At 37.7% G+C, this 21,384-nt stretch overlaps 1 protein-coding gene across 7 annotated transcripts in view; it reads right to left on the bottom strand.

Moving 5' to 3' along the window:
* Positions 1–21,384, bottom strand: part of ZNF568 (zinc finger protein 568) — an 83,581-nt gene that overhangs the window by 24,015 nt on the left and 38,182 nt on the right. For 5 of the 7 annotated variants that reach the window (XM_055310639.1, XM_055310638.1, XM_055310642.1 and 2 more), the window contains one exon: positions 544–593. In XM_055310639.1, the coding sequence (XP_055166614.1) occupies positions 544–593 (50 nt within the window). Of the gene's footprint in view, positions 1–543; positions 594–17,134; positions 19,908–21,384 lie in introns of those variants that run through there. The other 2 variants (XM_055310643.1, XM_055310644.1) reach the window with 2 other exon arrangements.

Genomic DNA, 21,384 nt, shown 5'->3' with positions numbered 1-21,384 from the left:
TGAGAAACTTTCTTAAACTTTCTCAAGTTTTAAATTTATTGCAAGAATCCTATATTACTTTAGTCATTAGAAAGAGAGGAATTAGGTTATTTCTATCTTGGGGAGGAAAAAGTATGTAGAGCTGAGAGGGCAGGCAGGTCTTGCAGGCTGTTAAGAAATTTGGAAGCAAAAAAAAATTGTTTTGGGGAAGCAAATAGGCACATGACTCTGAAGCGAACAACAAAGACACGAGGGAGACTGAAGTAACTAACTCCATACTGTTCTTTATCTTCCCCTGCCAAATCAGTGAGGCACATCTGTCACAACTATTCTAGGAATGAATGAAGTCCAAGGAAATGGAAATTCTAGATTAATGAGATGTTGTATGCAAAGCAGACAATCCTGGTTTAGATTCCTGTCTGGTTTAGGAAAACTCCATAAATCTGGTTTCCTTCTCTCTTACCAAATCACTATTGTATGTCTTTTGGGTAGAATCATGAAATAGGATATTGTTTTGAAAACCAGGAAGCTCCTTCCAAGAAGAGAGTGCCAAATACAACTTACCTCTGCCATGACTTCTGATGTGCAGTGGCTTTTCTCCCCTCTTCTGGATTCTTAGAGAATAAAAAAGATGGAAAAGGGTTAAGAAACTATGATACAACAGACCCTTCCCAGAGCTCAGAGGAAGCCAAGTAAGAGCAAACCCTGGCTCCACTCCAAGCATGGAGAGTGAGCCCAAAACCAAAGAAGCCTGTAACCCCACCCCCACTCCTATCATCACACAAAGCAGGCAACCTTAGGGGCCCAGATGGGCGTCCTGGGAAAGAACCCCAGAATATGGCCGCCTTCTTCCATAGGAGCATGACTGGGTTCTTATTCTTCTGTTTTTTTGTTTTTTGTTTTTAAGATTTTATTTATTTATGAGACACACACACACACACACACACAGAGGCAGAGACACAGGCAGAGAGAGAAGCGGGCTCCATGCTGGGAGCCTGATGTTGGACTCGATCCTGGGACCCCAGGATCACACCTGGGCCCAAGGCAGGCGCTCAACCACTGAGCTACCCAGGTGTCCCCCGAACTGGGTTCTTCCAGACCCTGTATCTTACACTCAGCCCAGATTTGTGGCTCTAAAACACAACCTACATGGATGTATCAGAATCCCACATCTTGTCCTCTAAAACTGGATGGGCTCTGGGCCTGGATCCCCTGAGGCCTCAGGATAAAAGGCACAGGGAAGTAGAAGGAAGGGCTTCCAGGCCCAAGCACTGAAGAACCCCAGGACACCAGAAATAGCCGCGGGGAGAAGGCCACTCACAGCTGAAGAGGGAGCGGCAGACCCTGTGTCAGTTGTGGCTGGGATCCTGAATCCAACGGGGGCAAAAAAGGCTCCAAAGGTAGGCGGGGTCTGAGATTTCTCCAGAACCCATCCACTCAATGACCCCACTCAACGTCGACCAAGAAGGTACACAGCGGGCGCCTTTCCAGTTCTAGCTCCAAAGGCGTCTCCGACGCGGCCGGCCACTGGGCTCTGGCACTGGGCGGGAGGGGGCCCCTCGTGCTGTGCTAACCGCCGCCCCGCGGGCACTGGCCGCAGGACAATGGAGGTCACACAGCAGCGACACCTCTGACCTCCGACAGAGCCAGCCTGACGCCAGGCGCCCACGCCAGGTGCGCGGCTGACGCCTCCCTCCCGCGAGTGAAGAGTAGAGGCCTCGACAGACCCCAGCCTCCCCAACATCTTATACTTTTCAAGCGCGAGTCTGCAGCCTGGACAAGCCCGACAGCGACTCACGTGTAGGACTCAGGCCGCGCCCTTGGGGCCCCTCGCCGCGCACTTCTCCCGGGTCCTCACACTCCAGTCTGGTCGAATCCGCCCCAAACCGGTGTGTCAGGCCGCCCGGAATCCCCGACCCCTCGCGCCCGAACTCCCGCCAACTCACCACCCGCCAGCCAACTTCGGCCGGAAGCGGCAAATGCCGCAGAGCCCCCAGGAACATGTAGTCCAGGGCAGGAAAAATCCAGCCCCTCTGCCGAGCGTCGCCTCGCGTTCCTAGGCTTCGGCGAAGGCCAGTACCGACAGCCCGGCCTCGCCTGAGCATCCTGAGGACCTGGGCGAGCGACAGGTCCAAGCAGCGAGAGCAGGCTGCTGAGGAGTAAAAAAAAGTGGACCGTGGAGGCTTCTGGGAAACGTAGCCCACCGTGGAGGAAAGGGTGGGCGGGTCGGGCCCTCAAAGTTAACCCGTGTGCAGCAGCCCTCGCTCCAAACCGGGAAATGCTCAGAGGCCTCTAGGAACGGCAGTTAAAAGCCGAAAAAGCTGACAGTCCAGAGTCCTCTCCACAAGGAGCCACCGCGCTCTGAGAGCGGGATCAGGAGCAGACGACTCCCGGCTACACCAAGAACTAATTGGCCTCCTGGACCCGGGCTGTTCAGCCCGTCCCAGGATCCTTCCTGGTCGAGTTTGCGTGCTCAGGTTTCGGCTGAGAATTCATTCCCAGCCCCGGGCGCCCCCCAAAAGCGCAGCACTCCCTTAGTCGGTTCCCTACTGTGCAGCAGCCAAGTGTCCCTGCAGACACATTTGGTAAGGATACTACGTAGACAATGCTGTGTCCTCTTGCTCTATCACATCAGGGGCAACATGAGGTCGTGTCGTTTCACTGTTAGTGATGCTAAATTTGATCATTTGGTGAAGGTGGTAATGGCCAGATATTTCCATTGTAAAGTTATATTTTTTTCCTTTCTGGCAGAAGCGGGCTCCCCTATGGGGAGCCCGATGCAGGACTGGATCCTAGGACCCCAGGATCATGCCCTGAGCCGAAGGCTCAACTACTGAGCCACCCAGGTGCCTGGGAATGATACTTTATAAGAGACTCAAGGTTGGTCTTTACTGTTTAGCAAAAATGAAGGGGAAGGACTGTGCTAGCTGATTATGTCCCTTTTATTAAGAAAGCAAATGTTTTTAAATACCCTCAGCCCTAAATATTTCTGCTTGTATCTAATAGCCAGATTCATGATACATGGCTGCCCTTAATTACAAGTAGGCTGGGAAATAAAATATTGAATTCTTCCAACATTTATGGTGGAAATCAGCAGACAAAAGATAGACTGAGGCTGTCTATTGTGCCTAATGCAAGCTTCCACCACCAGATAATTTACTTCCTATAGAAAAGATACGAACTTGAATCCCAGAGTGAAGATTCAGGTAAAGAGACAATGTGTCTGGCTTAAAACATGGGCAAAAATCACAGAACTAAAGATACCTGCAAGTCAGATTCTCTGGAGGGAAAAAGGACAATGCTTTAGGACAGGAATCACTCCTGAGAGGAACCCCTGTGAGGGAGGTGAGACTCTTGGAAGTGGCAGAGGCTGTTGATACTTTAAGTGGAACATTTCTTACTAAGGTAGAAGAAAGAGTACATACACACTCTGGGGCCTGTGGACAGATTTAAGAGTGAAAGATGGATGGGGGTTGGGTGGCACAGGAGAGAGAAGTTCCTACTCTACAACTTAAACAGCTCATTTGACATAGAAACTCTGAAAAATATTATGTACTATGTTCAAAGTGTGCATATAGACACCATAGGGAGAATTGCTATTTCCATCATATTTCATTTGTTTATGATTATGGACTTACAAAAAATTATGAGTGTAATAGTAATTCTGCATATCATTAATTCTTATGCACATGTTAATGAACAACGTGAACAGTTATTTATATTTTCTTTTTCCCTACGTTATGTTTGTTCTGGTTATATTTATGAAAATCTAATTTTATGTCTGTTAAAGCTAAAGCTAAAAAAATTAAAGCTTGTGTTTTGTAGGTCTTTTTTCTTTTTCAAGCTTTATTTATTTGTTTGTTTGTTTGTGTTTGTTTATAAAGATTTTATTATTTGAGAGAGAGAGAGAGTATGAGCAGGGGGGAAAGGGAGAAGCAGGCTCCCCGCTGAGCAGAGAGCCTGATGTGGGAGTTCAATCCCAGGATCCTGGGATCAGACCTGAGCTAAAAGCAGATGCTTAACTGACTGGGTCACCCAGGCACTCCTCAAGCAATTTATATTTATTATATTTTCCAAAATTCTTGGTTCACAATAGATTGCAGATTTTAAAAAAGGAAAGAAAAAAAACTTGTATTTCACTACAATTTGAGAAGCATTACTTTATTTTTTATTTTTTTTTGAGAAGCACTACTTTAAAAAACAGATGTAATGGGATATTTACTTGGTCGTTGAATAAATCACTAAGTGGCTTTTTGTATTATAATTAATGTGACCAAAGACTCCCAAGAAAATAAGATCACAGGGGCACCTGGGTGGCTCAGTGGTTAGGCATCTGCCTTTGGCTCAAGTCATTATCCTGAGGTCCTGGGACTGAGTCCCACATCAGGATCCCCTGAAGGAGCCTGCTTCTCCCTCTGCCTGTGTGTCTCTGCCTCTCTCTGTGTCTCTCATGAATAAATAAATAAAATCTTTAAAAAAAATCACATTTACATCCTTAATGAAAATTTCAAGGCTGGCTATAATCTCCCTCCTGTAGTACCTGTTTGTTCCACCTTGGCAAGTATACTAAATAAAGATTAGACCCGTGTTTAAGAAAGTGCAAAAGAGGGGATCCCTGGGTGGTGCAGCGGTTTGGCGCCTGCCTTTGGCCCGGGGCGCGATCCTGGTGACCAGGGATCGAATCCCACGTCGGGCTCCCGCCTCATGGAGCCTGCTTCTCCCTCTGCCTGTGTCTCTGCCTCTCTTTCTCTCACTGTGTCCCTATTATAAATAAAATAAAAAATCTGTCTTTAAAAAAAAATAAAAAATAAATTATAACAAAAAAAAAAAAAGAAAGTGCAAAAGATAAATTCTTTTATTCAGAGGTGCTCCTCCTCCACCTCTAACATGAGGGCATTAGTCACCCTGTGGAATATGCCTTACTGCCTTCTGCTGCAAACTCATCCACCATTTGTGTCCACCTTCACTTTATTGTTTTGATTTAAAGATCAGATTAGTTTCGGTGCCTCACATTTTAGATAACATTTATGGCTTATTCTCTACCCTCAGTATTTGCCCCTTCGAGCAACTCCCAGACATAGCAGAAATCACACTTGTACATTAGATACCAGATCTTAGAAAGTTATTGTCCACATGCAGCAAGAAAGTAAAATCTCACAAAGGTTGAAGCTAATATAACAAATTTGTGTGTGACTTCGACCTCTCTAAAACATGCAGAGGTATTATCAATGGTAAGAAACAACTTTGGAATGGGGCACTGGTCATAGCATAGCTCTCTACCAAGCTCATTTAACAGAGGCTATATTGGGAGTATTACATAAAATGGCTGCTCATGTTGCTTTCAGTTGTTAAATTTAGTTAGAGGAGAAGCAGCACCTGGTTCTCTGGGAATACTAAAACAGTCATTAACTATGCTCCAGAAACAGCTGCTGAAGCTTTGTGTTAGCTTTTCCACTGGCACTCTGTCCAAAGCAGCTGCCAGTGCAGCTTGATGTTCATCTGTATTTGTTGGTATACAAAGTTATCAGTATATTTAATTAATTAGTGGCTAATTTTCCATGGCTTGCCAAAGCTAAGAAAAATGAATCTACTCACTGAATTAACAGTATCAAAAATTAAGAACTTTCATAAACACATACATTTGGTAGGATACATCCAATCCACTCGTAGGTATTTTATCTAAGAGAAATGAAAACAGATCTATACAAAGACTTGTATCCAAATGTTCATAGTAGCTTTACTTGTACTATTCCCAAACCTGAAATAAGCTAATTGTTCATCAACAGCTGACTGGATAAACAAATTATGGTTTGCTTACTCAGCAATAAAAATAAACTACTGCTACCACAACAAAATGGATGAGTCTCACAGTATCTAAACAAATGAAGCTTGATACCAAAAACACTGTCTGATTCCACTTATATAAAGTTCTAAAACAAGCGAAACTAATCTATGGAAATGGAAGTCAGAAAAATGATTATCTCAGATAGGAATGGTTAGTGTTTGGAAGGAAACCAAAGGAACTTTCTGAGAGAATGGAAATACTCTATTTCTTGATCTGGGTGGTAAATACACAATTATATACATACGATGCATAGTTAAGATTTTTATATTTTGCCTATGTAAGTTACACCTCAATTTTTAAAAAGAGAAAAAAAAAAGAAAAAAACCCTTCAGTCTAAGGGTGGGAAAATTTTAGAGACATGGGTCCGGGTTGAGAAAAGGATAAAAATAATGATGTACAATGTGCATACAGCCTGATACCTGTGTACTAATCAAGGGTCTCCAAATATTTCGGACCTGTGTATAGGCTTTAAGATACGAGAACTACAGTATGAAAATTACCATTTATCATCCAATGTCTCTAAAATTCAATTCTGTAGGTTTAATACTCAACACAGTTTTATGTAGATATATAAAAATAATTTTGATGTAGCCTATATTTTTTTTACCGCATTTAATTTCAAGTGTGCTAAAGGCTTCACAAGTCCTGAAAGTTTATTTTAATCTTAAAATAGCACCGATCCTTTATTTCCTTTCTCCCTTCATTTTCACACTTCTGAACTGGAAATAATCTTCCACAAGGATCTTGGCCTCTGCCCTCCATATTTTAGCATGATGCAGCACACTCAATCCCCATTCACTTCCTGGTGAAAGGACTTTTCACTAGGCCAGGTAGGGATCAATAGGACATACGATTCTCTCTTATTAGAGATCTTGCCCATTTCCCCTGCTGTACAGAAATCAGACTAATCAAACTTCCTCACAAACAAAACTAACCAAAATATACATTGCCTTTCAGCACACTTTGAGGCCCACTACATTAAATTCAAAGAGAGAAGCTAATGTAGTATGATTAAATAAAGCATGTACCCATCCTTCTTTTCAGTAAAACCTTACAAACTCTTACTAGTAATTCTTGGGACACAGTCCATATACAAATGGAGACTTCCAACTCACTCTTTGAAAATCATAGGACAACTAAATGTACACTTGCATCAGAATTTCATCTGAAAATTCTGATTTACAGATATTATATCTTAATCCCAGGCTTAGGAAGTAGGTCATTCAATTTTAGGACACCATTTGGACTCGAGTTTTAGCACATCGTTTGGACTTGAGTTTTAGGACATCGTTTGGAGTTGAGAATTATCAGGAATGTAATTCATTTGAAAATAAATGTAGATATCACACCCATGCCTCTTTATCTATGGTTAAACTTTATCTGAGTTTTATTTGATATTTTTACCTCAGCTGCAGATAGGCTTTTTTTTTTCCTTTTTAAAGATTATTTTATTTTTTATTTTTTTAAAGGCTTTATTTATTTATTCATGAGAGACACAGAGAGAGAGGCAGAAACACAGGAAGAGGGAGAAGCAGGCCCCAAACCACTGAGCTATTCAGGGATCCCCTTTTTAAAGATTTTAAATAATCTCTACACCCAATGTAGGGCTCGAATTTACAACCCTGGGATCAAGGTTACTCCACTGACTGTGCCAGCCAGGTGCCCCTCAGGTGCACAGTTATATAAACAACCACGCTCGTCAAGTCCAGTCAGGGTGTATGTTGGGTTATTTAGTTGGTTAGTGTGGTTGATTTTGATATTATATTATCAGGATTGTACTTTCTGTCCATTGATATCAGGCATGGAAATGTGTAAAAGTTACATATGGCAGTTCAGAGCTGTTGAATGGTTTCACCATCTCTTTTCCCTCTGCCACGAGACTGCCATGTTCTATGAAGTGCTGCTTCTTCAACCTAGGTCCTAGAATAAAGATGATATGGAACAGAACAGCTGCCAACTTACAATGGATGTGATTATGAGAAATATTGCCTTGTTGTTGTAAGTCACTAAGATTTTGGACTCATTTGTCACAATATAATTTATCATAAACTGATCAATATTTACTTTAAAAATGTTATAAGCACCCATGAGTCTACTACCCAATATAATATCTATAACCTTGATAATAACCTATATGTAATTATATATAACCCCTTCCTGGCCCCTACTTCTCCCAATGGATCAAGTATCACCCTGAATCCTATGTTCGTTAATCCTTTGCTTTGCTTTTATGTAGTTTTACTGCATTCATATGTATTGCTAAAAAGTATATTTTCATCTATTTTTCACTTTATAAGTAGGTTAATTATACATAATCTTTGGAATTTACCATTTCTTCTAATATTATAAGATTTTCTATACTGTTGTGTGACACTGCAGTTCATTTTGACTGCTATATGGTAAGTATCCTATTATGAGAATAAAGCACTTTCTCCAGTTGATGGACATCTGGGTTATTTTTGTTTTGGCTATTGAGAACAGTGCAGCAATGTACATTCTTGTACATGTCTCCTCGTGTAAGAACTTGGGTGTATTCCTAGGAATGGAGTTCCTGGACATGTAGATGTTCAACCATAGAAGGTAAAATTAAACTGCCAAACTATTTTCCAAGATGGATTACTAATTTAAGTTCCTACTAGCAATGAATAACAGAACTTGGGAAAACACATCCTCTCCAACTTTTGGTATTTGTGCTGAACAGCCCCTACAGATCAATTTTCTACCCTTCTTCACCCTACTCTGTGCCCTGAGGTTGACCTGTATGGACTGCATCAATGTCAGCTTTGTGTATAGCAAATATATATAATCCTAATTTGTAACTTTTTCCCCCTGGTTTCTAGTTGCATTCATCCAATGAGGCCTACTAGATCAGAGAGAGTGAGTGAAGTATTTATACCCCTACTCCCATTTTGTCCCTGTGGAAGTGTGGTGTTGGCTCTGTCCCTCAACTAAGGGTCTCAGTTCCTAAGCATCCCTTCCACACAGTATTGTTCTGGAGTTCTGGTAGTCTCATCCACTGACTCCTCTCACACTTAGGGTAATAATGGATCTCTGCCTCAGGATATTGTGGTTTCTCTATACTCTAGACACATTTTTATAATCAGTTCTTGTAATAACCTCTACTTAACTTACTCAATTTGAAGGGCCATTTCTTGTGAGGGCTTGAGTGATACATTATTGTTAGACTCTAACTTTTCCTAGTTACAAGGATGTAAAATGATATTTTGCTGTGGTTTTAAATTCGCATTTCCTCTACCTCTAATTACACTGAACATTTCTCTATATTTATTCATCTCATACATTTTTTAAAAATGTGTGCTTATGTTTCCTGTCAATAGTCCTATTGGGTTGTTTTGCTTTTCTTACTGATTTTAAAAATGTTTAAAATATATATATTCTTTATATCAATTCTTTATTAGTTATGGTTATGGCAAATGTCTCTTCCTAATTTATAACTTTTTGTTGTTGTTTAAAATTTCAATTGAGGGGTACCTGGTTGGCTCACTTGGTTAAGCATCCAACTCTTGATCTCAGCTCAGGTCTTAATCTCAGAGTTGTAAATTTAAGCCCAATGCTGGGCCTACTTAAAAAAAAAAATTCATTTGATGGGTGACCACTTAAGATGGCCAAATATATCAATTCTTTCATTTTTAGTCAATAATTGGTGTGCTTTATTTAAAAAATATTGGGCAGCCCTGGTGGCTCAGCGGTTTAGTGCCACCTTCAGTCCAGGGCGTGATCCTGGAGACCCGGGATCGAGTCCCACTTTGGGCTCCCTGCATGGCGCCTGCTTCTCCCTCTGCCTCTCTCTCTCTCCCTGTGTCTCTCATGAATAAATAAATAAAATCTTTAAAAAAAAATTTCCTTACCCAAAGTCGAGAAGATATTCAACTAGATTTTTTTTTACCAGTGTTTTAAGTTTTATTTTTAACATAAAACTCTTCATCTATATGGTTTTATTTTTGTGTATTTTTGAAGGTCAGATTTCATCTTTTCGCCAAATAAAATACCAAATTCTCCTGTTCCACTGATTCAACTGTTCCTTCTTTCCTCACTGGCCCGATATGCTTTCTCCATCTGTATTGGAATGAATGGTGGCCTAGATATATCACATACTTTTTTTTTTTTTTTTAGATTTTATTTATTTAGAGAAAGAGCACGTGCGAGCAGGGACAGGGGCAAAAGGAGAGGGAGAGAGAGAATCTCAAGCAGGCTCTGCACCAAGTGGGGAACCCTATGGGGGGCCAATCCCATGACCCTGAGATCTTGACTGGAGCCAAAATCAAGCATCGGAAGCCCAACTGACTGAGCCACCCAGGTACCCCCCACATTCACTGATTTTAGGATTAAGATGTTAATTTTTATTCAAATTGTTCTATAAATTCAATGTAGTCCCAATAAAAATTTCAGCACAATTTTTGTGGAAACTGGCAGGCTAATTCCAAAATACGTACAGAAATGCAAAGGATCTATGTAACTAAGGAAATGTGAAGAAGCTGAAAGATTTATATTCCCAGATATCAAGACTGTGCTAAAGTCACAGTAAAGAAGACTGTGGTTTAGTGCAAAGATAAGTTAGGTAGATCAATGGAACAGAATTGTTCTATCAGTAAAAGAGAATAGTCCAGAAATAGACTAAGTATATTTAGATACCTAGTTTATGACAAGCCACTGAAATTCAATGGTTAAAGAATGGTCTTTTCAATGCATAGTGCTAAGTCAACTGGATATGCATGTGAGGGAAAAAATGAACCTTGATCCTCAGTTCAAATTATACATAGTAATTCAAACTCGATAATAGACCTATATGTATAAGGTATATGTATATGTATAAGGTAAACATAAAATCTCTAGAAGAAGCCATAGGGAAAGACCTTAATGATACTGGCATAGGCAAAAGTTTTTATTAAAGATTTTATTATTTATTTATTTATTTATTTATTTATTTGAGAGAGAGACAGAGACAGAGAGAGCACGTAAGAGAGTAAGCATGAGCAAAAGGAGGGGCAAAGGATGAGGGAGAAGCAGATTCCCTGTGGAGCAGGAAGCCCACCACAGGGTTTGATCCAAGGACTCTGGGATTATGACCTGAGCCAAAGGCAGAGGCTTAACTGACTGAGTCCCCCAGAAGCCCTGCTATAGGCAAAGATTTTTAAAATTGGACACAAAAAGCACTAACCATAAAAGAAAATATATTGATAAATTAGATGCCACTAAGATTTAAGAAATCCTATTCATCAAGGGATACCATTAAGAAAGTAAAAAAGTCAAGCTACTAGAAGATAATGCACAGATCTGACAAAGGATATGCATCCAGAACATATATCCACAGATTAATACAGATGAGCCAATAAATATATGGGCAATAGACTATAATATGCACTTCACAAATGAAGATCTCTAAATGGCCAACAATATATAAAAAGGTATTCCACACTAATAGTTATCAGAAAAATGCAGTAAGTTATCACTATATTCATAAGTATCTTTTTGCTATTGTTTTCATCAAAAAGTATTCAAACAGGGTCCATGCGTTGCATTTAACTGTTGTTCCTCAAGTCTTTCTTAATCAAGAATAGTCCTCTTCATGCCATTGCCTTAACGAATCAAGTATGTCAGCTGTATTAAAGAAAATACATTTGGGACTTGCCTGATTGCTTCTTTTTGGCATTACTTATTTTTCTCTTTATGTATAATATTAGTTAAATGAAATGTTTGATTAGATTTCTTAAATTATTGGCTCTGTCTTTATGTAACATCAATTAGCACATAGTATTTAATTGTCCTACTTTGAGGCTGAGATTGACCAGTGGTGAAACTGATCTTTCCACTTTAAAGTTGAATTTTATGTAGGGTGACACGTTCGTATCCTAAAAACATCCTTTCCTCAATCACCCTTTATTTAGGTTTTAGCATACACTGATGTTTACTGCTTGAATCAGTTATTTTATTGAGGTTGTAAAATATTGAATTTTCTAATTCTAGTGTTCTTCTTACAATTATGAATTAGAATTATTCTGTATAGATCTTTTCCTTATACGTTATTGTTTGATACCTCTCTATTAGGACTATTTGGCACTATGAAATAGAATTCATATGGAGAAAGTAGAATACATTTTTTAATTATCATGTTTTCAATATAAGGAGTTGCTACCACTACCACTAGTGGCCAAACATGACTTCTGATTTCTTGCAGCATTATTTGATTGTAAGGATTTTTACAGATTGCTGTATTTCAATCCTCTGTAGTCATTTCTCTTTTCCTTGTTAAAATTATCTTCTCTTTGATCAGTGAAAGTCCTTGCAAGTTAACTCCAATGTCTTTTTGAATGACCCGAACAGTCTTTGATAACTTTGTTTTCTGATACACTGAGAGGTCCTATGCTTTTTGTAACAGATGTCTGGTTTAGCTGCAATGTGATGAATGCAGTTTAAGATATCATTTACTGATATTTGGTTGATACTTTTTTTTATTGAAGTATAATTAACATACAGTGTTATGTTAGTTTCAAATGTACAATAAGATTCAACAATTCTATACATTACTTAGTACTCATCATAACTATACTCTTAATCCTTTTTATTTATTTCACCCTTTCTCCCACCCACCTTTCTTCTGGTAACCACCAAGTTTGTTCTCTGTTCTCTGAAGAGTCTGTTTTGGTATGTTTGGTTTTTTTCTTCCTTTGTCTGGTTTCTTAAATTACATGAGTGAAATTGATACTTTATGGTCAACTTCCATAAATGCTTCATGTTTCCTTGGAAAGAAGGTGTATTTTGAAGTGGTCAGCTGCATGTTCTAGATATTTCCCAATAGGTCAAATTTGTTAATTATGCTGCTCAAATTATCTGTAAGTCTAATCATCTTTGTCTGCTTGATTAATCAGTGAGACAGATTGTAGTCTCCCATCACTATAGTCATTTTACCTCTATCTCCTCTCTTTACTCTCAGGGTTTTACTTCATACTACTTAAACTACTCATCAAGTTCACCAATGACATTGCTAAATAACTCACTGGTCAGTTTCTCAGTCTTGTCTTTACTTGACCAATTAACAAAATTCATTAAAATTAATTTTCTCTTTTTAAAAACACTTTCTTCACTTTGCTTTCAGAATATTACCCTCTGGGTTTTTGTCCTAATTCCCTGGCTCTACTTTCTTGTCTCCTATGCTTCCTCTTTATTTCTCTGACCTCTAAATGCTGGAGTTCCTCCAAAAAGTCAGTCATTATATTTCTTCTCATCCAGTTCACTGGCTATAAGTACAATGAATATTCTAACAACTCATGAAAGTATATCTATTCATACTTTTCCCATGGATTCTAGATCCATTTATCTACTGTCTAGTATATTCCTGTGCTTGGAAATCTAAGCAACTTTCTGGCATCTAGACTCCCAAAACAGCTCATCCTGCAGCTCTTCCAACTCAAGAGATGGACATTGCATCTTTCAAGTTGATCAGGCCAAAAATCTTGGCTATAGCTTTACTTCTCTTCTTTTTATTATTTATGTATTTATGTATTTATTTATTATTTATGATAGACATAGAGAGAGAGGCAGAGACACAGGAGGAGGGAGAAGCAGGCTCCTTTGCCTGCTTCGACTGAGCCCGACGCGGGGCTCGGATCCCGGGACTCCAGAATCGCACCCTGGGCCAAAGGCAGGCACTAAACCGCTGAGCCACCCAGGGATCCCTTCTTCTAATGAGTCTTCTAATGAGCCCAACAGTCTTTGGTAACTTTGTTTTCTGATACACTGAGAGGTCCTATGTTTTTTGTAACAAATGTCTGGTTTAGCTGCAATGTGAGGAATGCAGTTTAAGATATCATTTACTGATGATATTCAACCTATCAGCCAAGTCTTTACAGCTCTACCTTGAAAGTATCTCAAGAAATTTGCTACTTCTAGTATTGAGAAGTTGATGTATTATCAACCATTATCACCCAGATTCAAGTGAATATTACCTCAAGCCTTTTGATTGGTATCTGTGCTTCCACACTTCCTCCCCTAATCTCTATTAGGTCCTTTAAGACAATTCCTTTAAAATGTAAGTCAGATTGTGTCAATTCTTTGCTTAAAGCCTTCCAATGGTTTTTTTTTTTTTTTTTTTACAAAACCTAAATTCATTCCTAAAATCATCTTCAAGGTACTTAATCTGGCCCTCAATCTCTTTCTAAACTTCATCACTTACTACTGTCTTCTTTCTTTACTTTACTTTGACCATAGTGTCCTACTCCTTACCACTTCTTGAATATGTCTGGCATGGTCTTATTGCAGGGTCTTTGTGGTTGTTGTTGTTTTTAAGATTTTATTTACTTGAGAGAAAGAGAAAGAGAGAGAGCACAGAGGGGGAGGTAGAAGCAGAATCCTGGTGGAGCAGAGAGCCTGATGCAGGGCTGGATCCTAGGATTTCAGGATCACAACCTGAGCTGAAGGAAGACATTTAACTGACTGAGCCACCCAGGCACCCTAATCATTGCAGGGTCTTTGAAGTTTCTATTCTGTATAGTTAAGTGTTCTTTATCCAAATTCCTCCATGACTCATTCCCTTACTTCCTTTGCTCAAACGTCATCTTCTAGTTCCACTTTTAGTAGTGGAAAGCTACCTTATTATCAGACTGACTAATAAAAGATAATAAACTCTTGACTACATATATTCTGCGCACACACACATACACATGCACACGTGCATGCACAATGTGAAGGCATCAGGGAATACCTAAAAACAGACAAAAAACTGAAGGGGAGTTGACCTTTGAAAAAAAGTATACTGTGAGACATTAGTATTTATACAGATTATCACATACTGGTACTTCCCAGCCTCTGTGGCATAGGGTAGCTAAATGCAAGTAAAAAGCCACAATCTTATTGGCTTGAGAAGTGGGAGGATGAAGTTGGAGGCTGCTAGTTTAAAAAGAGTTAAATCCCAGAAAGGAGGGAGCTACAGAGAGAAGATTCAACATTTACATAAAAATTTGGCCCAAATCTTTGATGCCTGAACCTTACAAATTTATGTAAATTCCAAAGAATCTTTAGAAATAAATAGCTAAAAGACGGAAGAGCAGATATTTCAGCTATTGCTGAAAATCAGGGGACAGAGATTGGATTTTAAATCCAGCCAAGTTAAAACTATTTATAGGACAAAAGTAAACATTCTCCAGAAAATTATAACAAAATTGAGAATCTCTGAAACATATCATTCACAATGTTCAGTACACAATCAAAATTACTACATAAGCAAAAATATAAGAAAGATGAGAAAGAGTCAAGAGAAAGTTATCAATAGAGAATGACTTAAGTAACTCAGATATTGGCATTACAAAATAGAGTATTTGTAAACTTGTATATGTGCATGTGTGTTAAAATATAAAAGAACATGAAGCTTAACATTTTGACAATTTTTATGTGTACAATTAAGTGGTCATAAATACATACATAATGCTATATAATCACCATTACTACTTTCTCATCTGCAACAGAACCAATTTACTCATTAAACAAACTCCATTTCTTCCTCCACACCCCAGTAATCTCAATCTATTCTACTTTCTCTATGAATTTGCCTAGTTTAGTTACTTCATATAAGTGGAATCATACAATTTTTTTTCATAAAAGAACATAAAAGTCTGGGTTGATTCATCTAGCATATTGTTCCAAGATTTATTTACATTTTGTATGAGTCAGAATTTCTTTCTTTTGTATGGCTGAATAATATTCCATTGTATGTATATCTCACATTTTGTTTATCCATTACTGGACAGTTGGACTGTTTCCATTTTTTGGCTATTCTGAATATGCTGCTATGAACACTGGTGTACAAGGATCAATTTGAGCCCCTGGTTTCGATTCTTCTGGATGTCTACTTAGGTACAGAAATGCAGAATCATATGGTAATTATAAGTTTAACTTATTGAGGAACTGCCAAACTGTCTTCCTCAGCAGCTGTACAATTTTACTTTCCAACCAACAACGCACAAGGTTTCCAATTTCTTTCTTTCTTTTTTTTTTTTTAGGTTTCCAATTTCTGCACATCCTCATCAAACACAGGTTTTGTTACGTAGATAACACATGAATTTTGAAAACTATTTTTGAAAATAAAAGTCTACAAAAATTAGATGTGTTGGCAAAATTGGACTTAGCATAAAACCTATTAAAGAAGACGCTATGAAATGACAATACTCATTTAGATACTTAAGTTTCGGTAAATCGTTTTCATGAAAATCCGTCCCTGCAATTTACAAATGTAATAAATCACTGTCAAGCTTTAAAAAAAGCTAATAAAAGTCAAAATTGATACAGTCATGTTTGTATATCACAGCTGTAGTTTGAGTTGTTTTGTGAAATCACCTTCAAACAAATATAGTTACCATTCAAACATTCATTGTTAAAGTTCCCTTTTGATCAACAGCCCCAACTCTAATCTCCTTTTAAAAAAGGCACTAATGGTTTTCTGTATATCAAGTAATATTGTAGAGATACTGGGATAAAACATTACCTTAAGTAAGGGTTGGTTCATATATTATTATAAGGAATGAGATCCTTTTAGAACTCTGTTATTACTGCTCAGGGTCTGAGACTACTACCACTTCCAACCAAAATGAGATAGGTCATATAAATCAAGCGTTGTGAAAGGAGTAAAATGATCTGTAGATTAAGAGCGAAGCTTTGTTACAAAATTTCTTATGGCCATCTCAAGAAAATAAAACCCTATCTCATTTCAAAATGATGTAATGATTAACAATGATATTGTCTATCCTGGTTGTATGGAAACTTACAGGTCAAGAAAACTGATCTCACATAGTCAATTTCTCAGGAAAATCTTATTCTCTACACAATGACTCTAAATATATTACCTACTAGTTAGCTATGAATCTAACACATCTATTGTCAAATAATAAGAGACATACTGAGAGAGTAGGGATCATTAGTAGACCATGATGCCCTAAAATGGCAAATAATACTTGATTTATCACACTGCCATCTGATTTTCAAATTTTTAATAATTACATATATACTTAAACCTAAGACATAATTGGTTAGATGAGTCACAATTTTAGAAATGTTAAAATGTGAAAAAAAGCATCATAAGATTGATAAAGTATACTAATTTCATATTATATAGTAAATAGGACTATCACTTCTAATTATTAATTTTCTGGAAATATTTTGGATAAAATGGTTCAACATCTGAACATGGCATATGGATCCATCATAATATTTTTTTCTATGGGCACAGGTATCCCCTAGTCCACAAATTGAAAAATAACTACATAAACACCATTAAGACAAGACATCCATATTGCCACTGTGTATCATTAACTTTAAAATTTATTTTATATGCTATCAATCTTTTTTAAGGCATAAAAATTACAAATAAAGCTAAAAGCCCCCTCTGATCAACACCCTCAATCCTAATCTCTTGGTAGAGACAATACTAACAATAATTTGGTATGTAGTACCCTTCTAGTCCATCTTAAATACATACATATTTCAATAATAAAAACAATACTATTCTTTATGATTTAATTCCAACTTACATGAATGTCATTATACAATGTTTCATTTGGGGATCTTGATTTTTTTCACTCTATACTGTTTTACACAACTACCCATGTTGCAAAGTACAGATCTAGTCTATTATTTTTAACTACTGTATACTATTCCATTATTTGACTATATCACGTTATTTATCCATTACCCCATCTATATTTAGCTTGTTTTCAATTCATATATGTATTTCTTATGGGATTTGTGAGTTTCTTTAGAATGAATATACAGAAATTGAAAGGCAGGGTCCTTTTGTTTTTTAAAAAATGCTTCCCTGCCTCAAGGTGAGACATCATTTTTGTATTTCCTTCCAAGAACTTCAGTTTGGTTTTTTACATTCCAGTGTTCAAATCCTTTGGAATTCTGTTTCTTTATACATTGTAAGATTGCATGTAGTTTTTTTTTTCCCCCCAAAATGGAGAACCAAATCCTCCAATGAATTTTACTGGCTGTCATTTCCCTACTGATTCATGATATCATGTCTAATATGCACCACATTCATGTATAATCATTTATTTATTTCTAGGCATTCTATCCTGTAAAATCTGTTTATTTAACTATCCATGCTCTAATACCACAGACTATTTGATGACCATTAACTTTTGTGTAGTATATGGTAAAAGATGTGTCCTCTCTGTTCTTTTTCAAAACTGTCTCAGAAATCCAGGGACTTCCATTTCACATGAATTTTAGAATCATTTTGTAAAGATCCTAGAAGATTCTTGTTAGATGTTTGGAACTATATTAGGTCTATAGATTAATTCAAAGAGAACTGACATTTTTATGATTGGGGCTTTCCATCTCCATATATGATATCTCTCTTGATTTATTCAAGTCTTATGCCCTTCAATGAAGTTTTACAATTTTTCCACAAAGATTTTCATTTTTTTGTTTGGACCAATATGTTTCAAAAGTAAAGCATGAGTTGAATTTAAGAAAAGGCCTTCCCTCATTTAGTATACTTGGCGTTTCTCACCTGTATGCCCTCTCTTATGTATTGAAAGGGATGCTCTTTGAGAGAATGCTTTCCCACATTCATTACATTCAAAAGGTTTCTCACCAGTATGACTTCTCATATGTATAATAAGTAATGAGCATTGAGAGAAGGCTTTTCCACATTTATTACATTCGTAAGGTTTCTCCCCTGTATGACTTCTCACATGAAGAGTAAGAGATGAGATTCGAGAGAAGGCTTTACCACATTCATTACATTTAAACGGTTTCTCTCCAGTATGAATTTTTTCATGTTCAAGGAGATTTTGTCTCTGACTGAAAGCTTTTCCACATTGATTACAATGATAGGGTTTTTCTCCAGTATGAATTTTCTCATGTTCAGTGAGATTTGATTTCTGACTAAAGGCTTTCCCACATACTGTACATGCATAAGGTTTCTCACCAGTATGAATTCTCTGGTGTCTAATGAGGTTTGACATCTGAATAAAAGCTTTCCCACATTCATTACATTCATATGGTTTCTCTCCAGTATGGATTTTCTGATGTGTAATAAGATTTTCTTTCCTGCTGAAGGCTTTTCCACACTCGTTACATTCATAGGGTTTCTCAGCTGTATGATTTCTCATATGTACAGTAAGGGATGAACTTTGAGAAAATGCTTTCCCACATTCACTACATACATAGGGTTTCTCACCTGTATGACTTCTCATATGTATAATAAACACTGAGCATTGAGAGAAGGCTTTTCCACATTTATTACATTTATAAGGTTTCTCCCCTGTGTGACTTCTCATGTGTAGAGTAACAGATGACATTCGAGAAAAGGCTCTACCACATTCATTACACGCATAAGGTTTCTCCCCAGTATGAATTTTCTCATGCTCAATAAGATTTTGCTTCTGGCTGAAGGATTTTCCACATTCTTTACATTCATAGGGTTTTTCTCCAGTATGAATTCTCTCATGTTCAATGAGATTTGATTTCTGACTGAAGGCTTTCCAACAATCTTTACATGCATAAGGTTTCTCCCCTGTATGAATTCTCTGGTGTCTAATAAGGTTTGACATCTGAATGAAAGCTTTTCCACATTCATTACACTTATATGGTTTTTCCCCAGTATGAATTTTTTGATGTGTAATAAGATTTTCTTTCCTGCTGAAGGCTTTTCCACATTCCTTACATTCATAGGGTTTTTCTCCAGCATGAATTCTCTCATGTCTGATGAGGTCAAATTTATGACTGAAGTCTTGTCCACACTGATTACACTTAAAGGGAGTTAGAACACGGGATGAGCAATGGTAAAATGGCTTCCCATACTTACTATATTCATAATTTTTCTCTCTTATACAGTCCTTCTCATAACTAAGTAAATCTAAATTATGTTCCAAACCCTTATCAAGTGAGTCACATTCATAGAAGTTTTGTCTTGAAGTAAGAATATCTGAGCTCAAAGGAAATATTTTTGTAACTCTTTTACATTCAATGACATTTTCCTTAATCAGAGTTTTCTTGGAGATAGATGTGACTTTCCTCACAAGAGTTTCCTGTTGCTTCTTGATCTGTTCATCAACTTCCCAAACTTCTAAAATGGAGGACCAAAAATGATTACTTTTGAATTTTTCTGCTACTACACTATTAATAACATTCAGAAATTTGCTACTATTTGATTTTGATCAATAGTACTTTTGAATTTTTCAGCTACTACACTATTAATAACATTCAGAAATTTGCTACTATTTGGATTTGATCTTTTATGTTGATTCTAGTCTCCTAATATGAAAGAAATCCAAACTGCAAATTACCCCAGTTTCTAAGTTGTAAGATGTTAACTACTATAGAAATGGAGAGAAAACTGACATTGATAGGCCTAAGTAGCTTTGATTACTTTTAAAGTATGCTTATATTAGACAGAAATAAGTAACATGAACAGAATAAGTAAAATGAAAGGGTGACTATATAAATGACTGGATAGAGTCTCAAAATGACCAGAGGATAATATTAACATTTGTGGTTAAACACAGTGTCACAACTTAGGAAAGTGGATTGAATGTATGTATTTCTCCTCCTCCCTGAAATTCCATTAAAATGACAGTAAAAAAAAAAAGAGTCAAACTCACAAGAACAAAGGAAACAGGAGTGTAAAGAGGGTGAAAAAGATATTTCAACAAAAGAATGGAGATGAAAGGCATATAAGGAACTGTTAATGAATGGCAGAGCTAAGAAGTTAAAGTAGTAAAAAGATGTGAATGTCAAGCAACAAAGTGATTTGGCTTTAAAACACTAGAAAAGCTAACAAATTAGAGGATTTTGGTACTCAAAAGGTAGAGATGTCTGAAAAGGATTAAAGTCTGAATAGGAAACAGTTACACTCCCCAGGCAAGTATTATTATTAAGTACATCTTTCCAGGGATCCCTGGGTGGCGCAGCGGTTTGGCGCCTGCCTTTGGCCCAGGGCGCGATCCTGGAGACCTGGGATCGAGTCCCACGTCGGGCTTCCAGTGCATGGAGCCTGCTTCTCTCTCTCTCTCTCTCTCTCTCTCTCTCTCTCTCTGTGTGTGTGTGTGTGTGTGTGTGTGTGAGACTATTACAAATTAAAAAAAAAAAAGTACATCTTTCCAACTTCATACTATGTTTTTCCATCCTGCAAAGGGTGCATTCTATTTCCTAGACATGCTTGCATGCAGGGTTCTCAATGTGATTTAAATTGGTCATACAATATTTTAATTCAGAAACAAAATTAGAAATAAAGTGGGCATTTTACCTAAATACTATAACAAAAGTGGTAGGGTTCTAAAGCTTATGGCTATAGAGGCTTTTTCCTGGTTCAATCAGAAGCAATTTTTTTTCTTAAGATTTTATTTGAGAAAGCGAGAGAGCGAGAGAGAGCATGTGGCAGGAAGGGGCAGAGGAAGAGAGAGAAGTAGACTCCCTGCTGAGGAAGGAGCCCAACATGGGGCTCAATCCCAGGACCCCGAGATCATCATTTATTTCAGAGAGGGGGGGGGAGAGAGAGAGAGAGAGAGAACAGGAGAAGGGGGAGAGGGAGAAGCAGACTCCCC

This window comes from Nyctereutes procyonoides, unplaced genomic scaffold (assembly GCF_905146905.1).
Source record: "Nyctereutes procyonoides isolate TBG_1078 unplaced genomic scaffold, NYPRO_anot_genome, whole genome shotgun sequence".
Taxonomy (NCBI): domain Eukaryota; kingdom Metazoa; phylum Chordata; class Mammalia; order Carnivora; family Canidae; genus Nyctereutes; species Nyctereutes procyonoides.
This window is presented reverse-complemented; position numbering and strand designations above follow the sequence as displayed.